The 9,233-nt window shown below is 31.3% G+C and overlaps 1 protein-coding gene across 1 annotated transcript; it reads left to right on the forward strand.

The window, feature by feature from the left end:
• The first annotated feature begins 7,237 nt into the window (after positions 1–7,237).
• LOC139842606 (auxin-responsive protein SAUR68-like) lies at positions 7,238–7,624 on the forward strand. The gene has a single exon (XM_071832726.1). The coding sequence runs from the start codon at positions 7,238–7,240 to the stop codon at positions 7,622–7,624; it is 387 nt and encodes a 128-aa protein (XP_071688827.1).
• Positions 7,625–9,233: the final 1,609 nt, after the last annotated feature.

Below are 9,233 nucleotides of genomic sequence, written 5' to 3' on the forward strand. Positions count from 1 at the left end.
AATTACAAACTCATGGAATTCAATGATATCTAAACTCGAGCTTGAACGAGAAAATATTTTGATCAAAATTAAAACCGATTTGTTTTCAGAAAACCTATTTTCAATGATTTCATTACCACTGAACGTAAAATCCTAAGAATTCACCGGAATTCATTAGGTCACCTGAACCAAATCGGGTGTCAACCGTAAGAATGGTGGTTGAATAGCATGGTCGAAGACAGGACCTTGTGCCAGACTAAAAAATTATAGGGTGATCTTTACTATTTCTCCTACAAAGGATAGTAATTATATCCGACACGTTGTGGACCATGATTATCTGCATGTCATTAGACATTGCCTTAACAGTTGCTTATTCATCGCTTTCCTTTACAACCGGACGCTAGTTTACCGAAAGGTAATATACAGGACAAGTAAACTGGACGTGTGCTTTCCTAATACAAGGTTAGCAAGTGGGTGACACAAAACCGCAAGTTTTGAGCTAAAATTTTAAAATCTGAAACCCACAAAAATAATTTTGCAAACACCGGTGAAGGGTTATTCCGGAAAACTTGTCTAGGGTATAATCTAGCTTGAATTTTCAAAAGATCAAATGTTTTCATAAAGATCCAATTTCCTTAAAGGATCTAAATTTTTATAGTCATGTGGGACTGTAAACCACATCGCTACTATCATTGTTTATACCGCCGTATTAAAATCACTGAATGTATAAAGTGTGAAGAATAAAGAAGTGATTCGGGTGATGTTATATTTCAAGTTCTATATTGCTTGAGGACAAGCAACACTCAAGTGTGGGAATATTTGATAATGCTAAAAATGAACATATATTTCATAGCATTATCATTCCAGAAAGACAAGCTTTTAGTTGCAATTGTTCTATTTCCAAGTGATAATCGTTTAAATTATTAAAATAAGAAGACGGAAGACAGAAACGAAGATTTGAAGACGTAAATGACCAGAATGCTCAAACGTACAAGTTAGACTCCAAATGATGCTATTTATTGATGAATAACGTCTAAAGATTGACAAGAGTACAAGCTGCGAAACACAAAGTATAAGATATCTAAGCATACGAAAAGACGTTTGAAAACCCTGAACCGAGACATAAACCGAGCATCAACGCGCGAGTCAACGGACCTAAAATTACAAGTCAACTATGCACAAATATATATATATATATATATATATATATATATATATATATATATATATATATATATATATATATATATATTATATATATATATATATATATATATATATATATATATATATATATATATTATATAATTAAATAAAGTGTCGGCAAAACTAGAAAACAAATTGGTGGCTGCTGAACCAGCTGGCCATGCGAGGAAGCACAAATCCCATGCGTTCGCATGGGCACCAGAGTTAGGCCACTTCTATAAATAGCCACGAATTCGGCCGAACTCAACACACCTACACTCTTTTCATTTCTTTCTTCTGTAAGAAATATAAAATATATTTATATTTATAATTAAGTTATAATTAGGGTAAAGGAAGTTATAGTTTAGTGGGGTTATTATAACAAATGTTTTACGGGTTTTAAATACGAAATTATGTCCATGTAACGCTACGCGATAAATAATTATTGTAAGTTATGTTCAACCTTTTTAAATTAATGTCTCGTAACTAAGTTATTATTATACTTATTTGAGCCAAAGTAATCGTGATGTTGGACTAAATATTAAGACGGGGTTATTGAACTTTGGACCATAATTAGGGTTTGGACAAAAGACCGACACTTGTGGACATTGGACTATGGACTATTAATGGATGGGGGTAATTGTCTAATAGAGTGACAACTCATTAGAGTCTGTTAATTCTATTTTTAAATTAGTTAATATAATAATTAATCAATGATTGTGAATGTCCTATTTAGTGACATTTATACGGAATCTTTTACAATCATTTAATTAATCAATTGGATTGGGTAATTGATTATTCATTTTGGCCAAGTGAATGAATTAATATATCATGGACTAATTAAAACAGGGGTGGATTACATACAATGGGAATTAGTGTAATTGTTAACAAAGTATTAAAACCTTGGATTACATACAGTCGATAACCTGGTGTAATTATTAACAAAGTATTAAAACCTTGTTACAGTTTAAATCCCTAATTAGTTGGAATATTTGACTTCGGGTATAAGGTTAATTTGACGAGCACTTTTTTATTATGACCGATGGACTATTATGGGCAAAATCCAGATAGACGTATCAAATAATCCAGGACAAAGGACAATTAACCCAGAGTAATAAATTAAAATTAAAACGTCAAACATCATGATTTGGAAGTTTAAATAAGCATAATACTTTTATTTTATATCTCATCATACTTTTAATTATTGTCATTTTAATTATCGCAATTTTATTTAGCGTCATTTAAATATCGTTATTTATTTTACGCACTTTAACTATCGTCATTTATCTTTACGCTTTACTTAAAATCGACAAATCGGTCATTAAACGGTAAAACCCCCTTTTATAATATATATATATATATATATATATATATATATATATATATATATATATATATATATATATATATATATATATATAGTTGTTAAAAATATAGTACGTAATCAACTAGCTCCCTGTGGAACGAACCGGACTTACTAAAAACTACACTACTCTACGATTAGGTACTAGCAAGGTTTAGGTATATCCCATCTATAAATAATAAAAACTTGTGTAATTTGTACCGTATTTCGTATTAAAAATAATAGTATATTCATATACACTCTGCTGTCACATCACTCTATATATATGAATTGTATATGATGATGATACTTGTGATTGAACATAGATTATGTTTATATTTACTTTTTATGTGAATTATTATATATTTATATTTACTTATTCAAATTCGATAAATGATTGTGCAGCTAGGACGCTACATAGGGTAAAAATGAGTTTGAAGTTACACATAGAGGAATGAGGTCTTTTCCTATTTAGCTTATCGTGGGAGGTTAGTTTTTTCCAACTCGGATATTAGCGACCAAACGGAAGTATCCATGTGATCTTTTCGACCTCTAACTCGGTTATCTAGCTTATTGTAATGAATGTCGATGCTTGAACTATTTTATTGATTTGATAATTGAAATTGTTCACGGTTGTTGATATTCTATTATATATTGTACATATGGCATAATTAGTGTTAATTAGTTCATGTATAAAAGTATATGTAACTCAATTGGTGTTGGCTTGATCGATTGGTGTTGACTTAAAGAATGGTGCTTCTATGGACTAATCGAGTGGGTCAAGTGTGTTGATGTTGATCTGTATAGGAATGTTATCAATTGTTAGCGATACAAAATACATAAGTGTATTTTTTTATGAATGAAAAGAAGTTGATTACGAAAAATGAAAATTAGGTAAAACTTGGTTACCTTTTACCCATCTTTCATTCATCATTAAGAATTAAGTTGGTGAGATATATTTCACTGAATTAAGTTGATGAGATATATTACATTTTATCAAGTTATAGTTAAATAGGCAATTTAGCACATATGATTTGCTATGGATAAGTGTTGTTGACTATCATATTATGTGAACATTTTACTTCCGCTACATACAGTGTGATAGGTTTTGAAGATATGTTTTGAGTATTATTATATTTTAAATCGTTTTTTATATTCGGGGAGTAACTTTGTTAATCTTATAGACCAAGTGGGTTAAGATTCATTATGAATTTTTTGAATATAAACTACTTTGAATTTTCTTAACATGATGTTGATAATATCGATTTTTCTACTTTCATTATAAATGGAAGGTATAAGTTGCTTATACTGACTTTGGCTACTTAAAATCATTCTTAAATTATGTTCTTTTAAGTTTAACTTTTACAAACTCATAATTTTATGGATCATTCAATTGGAGTAGTATGTTATCTAAACTTCATATATTATATGTACTTTTTTACTATGTTGGTTCTTCGGTTTTATCCTGTCTTGCATGGGACATCCCTATTTTTTTTTTTTCACAAACTTGATCCCTTTATTTTTAAAAAGACCCTTTTTGATCTCTCTCAATGACTTTTACACTATCCGTAACATCATGACATGTGAATTGTATTCTTTTTACCCTTCGTCATCATCTTCATCTTAAATTTCAACCCTATCCTCTTCACTAAAAAAAATCATAAAGTCAACAATATTCACAAATTCAAATTTTCTTTTCAACAAAATCTTAAATCATACCTCAAACAATTTCCAAAACCCTAAATTAAACTTCAAAATCCCTAAAATCAAACGCTATTTTTTTCATATCCATATCCTCTATCCCCTGATCCCCTGATCCAATATCCAATATCCAATACACTATCCAATATCCCCTGATCCAAAAATCATTCCCAAATCGTAAAAAAGAAAAAAAAAAAAAAAAAAAAAAAAAACCCTAGACCTGGTTCTTGTTACAAATTATTGATTTAAATTATTTAGATATTGTAAGAGTAGTTTGGTGGGATTTTTTTGGTGGGAATATTTTGGAGGGAAATATTTGGAGGGAATGTTATGGAGGGAATTATTTGGTGGGAAACTTGGGTAAAATTTGTGTATAAATAGATGGTGTTATATGCAGGGAAAAGTAGAGGAGTTAAAGATAAGAATAGAGAGTTTATGAGAGTCGTTTAACTCCGTCCCGAGTGGTGATCTCGGTGATTCAATAATAATGGGAGCGAATTCCGTTATTGTAATCTACCGTTTGTGAGAGGTGTTGAGAGATATGTGATAATATTCAAGAGTGTTGTAAGGAGTGTTCATTCTTGTAATATTGTTCGTATATAGTGGAATTTAAGTGGCTTACGAGTCTCGTGGTTTTTACTCTCCCTTGAGAGGTTTTCCACGCAAAATGTTGTTCGTGTATTATTATTGACTTATATATGGTTGTGTGGTTCTTAGTGTGATGGAGATCGATCTCGAAAGTGATATGTGTGCGGGTTCGATCCCAACAGTTCTAGTGCCACCATGGCTGTTAATCCCAAATCCTGACATTGTTAATCCTTTTTATGAGGTGGAAAATGTTGCAAAACAGATTCAAACTTCTCTTTGAAACAAACACAAATTAGGAGAAAAGAAACAAAACCCAATACACAGCTATTAAAAAGATACCAGCTTTAAAAAAAATGATACATGAACATAAGAAGCCGTATTAACAAGGTTGAGTTTTATAAGTTCTAACTTTTAATTTCAGGTCATTACACGTGCATTAGCAACAATTAATTTTTGTTTATTTCGATTTTTGTTCAAAAACAACATACAGTTTGGTTCCAGATTGAATCGAAATTCATTAAATCGGAGTTTTCTTCAATCTAATACAGATCTATAGATACATCGTTGGGTCAAAAAGAAGAGACCCACCAGTTGCTTCTCTGGCGGTTGGTGTTGCAAGCCGTCACCACCATGGTTGATACTCTGATCCGGTTGATACTCCAACGGTTGGTGTTGGTTATAAGAATTGATTTCTTTGAAATGTGAATGTTTTGTGCTTGAATTTAATTGAGTGATTTAAGTGATACTGGAATTGGTATATAAAATGGTTTATGAATTTAGGTTTTTTGAATTGGGTGTGTAAAAAGAAAAGGATCATTTACCTTAATTTGATCAGGGGTTGTAGCTTAAAATAAAAGAGAAAGGGAGGAGATATTAAAATGACAAAAATACCCTCACAGTACGTGTCAAGTTTTAACGAACTTTTTTTAACGGAAGTTAGTTAGAGAACCACTCACACAATATTTGTAAAATGAAGGGATCAAATTTGCTAATAAAGACACGGACGGCGCATGCAAAACGGGATAATACCAAGGGACCAATGGAGCATAAAAATCAATTATATGTGTTCGCATCCACAATATTGATGAATGCGTTTGCATCCGATCAATCATATATGTGAGTGATAGTTATTTTATTAAAGTATGCATGGGCGAAAATACATGGAGACCTGATGAATTTGGAATTTTCAAGCGTAAAATTTTGAATTTTCACATATTGCTCTTAAAGTTTCCATATTTTACCCTCAAATCCTCAATATTTTGCCAGAAAGTCTCCATATTTTGTCCAAAAACCTCTATAATTTACTCAAAAGATTCTATATTTTGCCAAAAAAAAATTGCAGTGAATGTGAATTCTTTTAAAAAAAATCCCACCCGGTGAAAAAAAATCATGATTCCACCGGTACACATGTGTATATAATAAATGGAAATTAAAGATGTTAGAAGTGTCAATTTTTATTATAGATTTGAGCTCGACTCCTCTACCGTACTTGTTTTTGTATGACCAGAATATGTCATCAATAATAGATAGTTATAATTTCATCTTTTTAGACATACATGAATTTATAGACAAGACAGTGTATGTGGTAGATATCAGATTGTCTAAAAGTTTATCGACCTCAACCACAATTCAGAAGCTTTCATAACCCATGCCTAACAAATGTCAAACATTACAACCACTTATGTTATCACTAAAGTGGTCTTTTACTTGCTTCATATGGAAACTTGTAACTTGTAACCACTTTCTATGCATAATATAAAAGAAAATAATCAAACAATAATTCTGACATTATTATCTATGTTTGAGCCAACTGTTGTTGATATCATATCAGTTCCTGTTAGTTGTTTTAGCAAATTTGAGCCTACTTTTTTTCTTTCTTGATGTCTAATATGGTACAGTATAATCAAAAGTGATAGTCTACAAAAGTTTAAGAAGTTTAATTCACTTATTTCTTGTGGATATATAGGTATGGTAATTACTAATCAACTATATAAGACCAAGTCTCACAATTCAATTAAGCTAAGGTTATAACTATAATTAAGCTATGATCCGTTTTAATTTTAAGCCTTTAATAATTTACCACCAATAATTTAGAAGTGACTTGTCATATACATTGTAATCATAGGTGTATCATGTTTGTGGTTGCTCTGTCTTTTTTTTGGTACATAATAAAGAGAGTGTTTTTTTTTTTTATATGACTGTATTCAGATTTGATGCCTTCAATTTAAATGAGATATTGGTACTTGCCAAACTCATCCTTAACTAATCACATGAAGCTGCTAGTAAACATTCCTAGCATGAGAGAAAGCTACATTCAACTACACCCCTTTACACTATAAATATTAGCCATTTTCATGCCCACATTCGCATTGAAATATCTGAAAAACTTTGTATTCAGATACATTCATTCAATCGTACACGAAAACAAATTGAGATACTATCATGTTGACACCTAAAAAGCTTGTGAAATTGGCAAGAAGATGGCGTACGGAGGCTGCAAAAGGTGGTTCAACAACAGTTGCTAACAAAGGTCATTTTGTTGTGTATACTGTTGACAACAATAGGTTTGTGATTCCATTACATTATCTCAACAACAACATTTTTCGCGAGCTTTTGAAGATGTCTGAGGACGAGTTTGGGTTGCCTAAGAACGGGCCTATTACTTTAGCTTGTGACTCAAGTCTCATGAACTATTTAGTATACGTATTTGAACGAGATTTGACAAAAGAGTTTGAGGCTTTACTCGTTTCCATAGCTACAAATCATTGTAACTATTCATTCGATCACGTTGGAGAAAATGGAAAACAGATGTTGGTTTATGGTTACTAATGAAGGTCATTTGGTGCTAACTATCTAGGCGAGAACTTGTTTATATATGATGTAATTACATTCTATCTTATTCCCTAAGAGATAAATCCATTTGATGAGTAAACATATCACTCTAGTTTGAGTCCTGTGATCTAGTTTATAGGAAAATTTAAGTTCAGAAACAACCAGAATCTCTCTTGAAAAACTGTAAAGTATGAAAATTCTGGTTTTTAAATCTCAAAATGTCATGTAGCCCATCTCTGAGTTCTTGAATACGTCTCATGCACCATAAGTTTTGTATTGGCCAACTTTGCAGAACTCAGAGACTCTTAATTGTAGTAGCTTGTTTCAGTTAGTAAGAGTTTAACCATCTTTTATACAAATATGCTCCCTGTCAAATCGTTAATTGTATGTAGATCTTATGTTAGGAATTTAGCGAGCCCAACAAGAACTTGATAACCCTAGTTATGACCCACCGCACAACAAACGGATAATAGCAACAAACACGCAAAGATAACGAACAAAAAAACGTAAATAACATAGGAATTTAACCTATCCAATCGTATAATCTAAGTCCGGTTAAGTCCAGGGAGAGAAAGTTTTCTTATTGAATTTTCGTAGGTGTTACAGCTATACGAGGTTATGGTTACAATTTATAGGGTGAAAAAGAAATCTTTCCCTAAATTGAACCGACTTCATGCGCAAGGCAACCTCGTGGTCTGCGAGAGATGTTCCTCGCGATCTGCGAGATGCTCCAGCGACTTTCTCCATTTTTTCTTCTTTCGATCAACTCATCACTCCTCAACAAATCTCCCACTTGAGGATTTGAGCGAACCCAGACCCGATCACCATGTTGACATCACTGAACCTACTCACCTATACCACCAAGGAATATTGGGACACGCACACTCCAACCAATCGAGCTGCCAGCTTTCGATAAAGAGAACTTCAACTTCACTCGCTAAAACGTAACCAACCAACCTCAAATTGTAGACCTCTACTTCATTCAACCCACAATAACAATCGATCACCTGACTACGAATCCTTTTGAAATGCCTCTGGATAAACCACTCGGGGCACGCCATACTTCCACACCTTAATTGGTAAGGAAGTTGTGACGACCCGGAAATTTCCGATCAAATTTAAACTTAATCTTTATATGATTTCGATACGATAAGCAAAGTCTGTAATGTTGAGTCTCAAAATTTTTGAACTGTTTATATGGATTCAGTTAATCTTTGACTATGCTCGATGATTCACGAACATTGATGTGTATATAGATATGGTATAATAAATGGTAATATATCATATGTAATTACAAGCTAAAATTATAATTACTATATTAATATTATTATCATTAATTTCATTAATATTATTATTAATATTAATATTAACATTTGAATCATTAATATTATTATATCAAGTATGTATGTATATATATATATATATATATATATATATATATATATATATATATATATATATATATATTCATATGAAATTTGATAAGTAGAAGTTGTTAAATTATTATAACTAATAATATTATTTGTACCATTAATAATATTAATATTTTTATTATCATTATTAAAATCAGTGTTAGATAAGTTATTACTATCAATAGATAATATAT

The sequence above is a fragment of the Rutidosis leptorrhynchoides genome, chromosome 4, assembly GCF_046630445.1.
Source record: "Rutidosis leptorrhynchoides isolate AG116_Rl617_1_P2 chromosome 4, CSIRO_AGI_Rlap_v1, whole genome shotgun sequence".
Lineage (NCBI taxonomy): Eukaryota > Viridiplantae > Streptophyta > Magnoliopsida > Asterales > Asteraceae > Rutidosis > Rutidosis leptorrhynchoides.

Coding starts and splice junctions, on each gene's coding strand:
- LOC139842606 (XM_071832726.1), top strand. CDS start 7,238: ATGTTGACACCTAAAAAGCTTGTGAAATTGGCAAGAAGATGGCGTACG.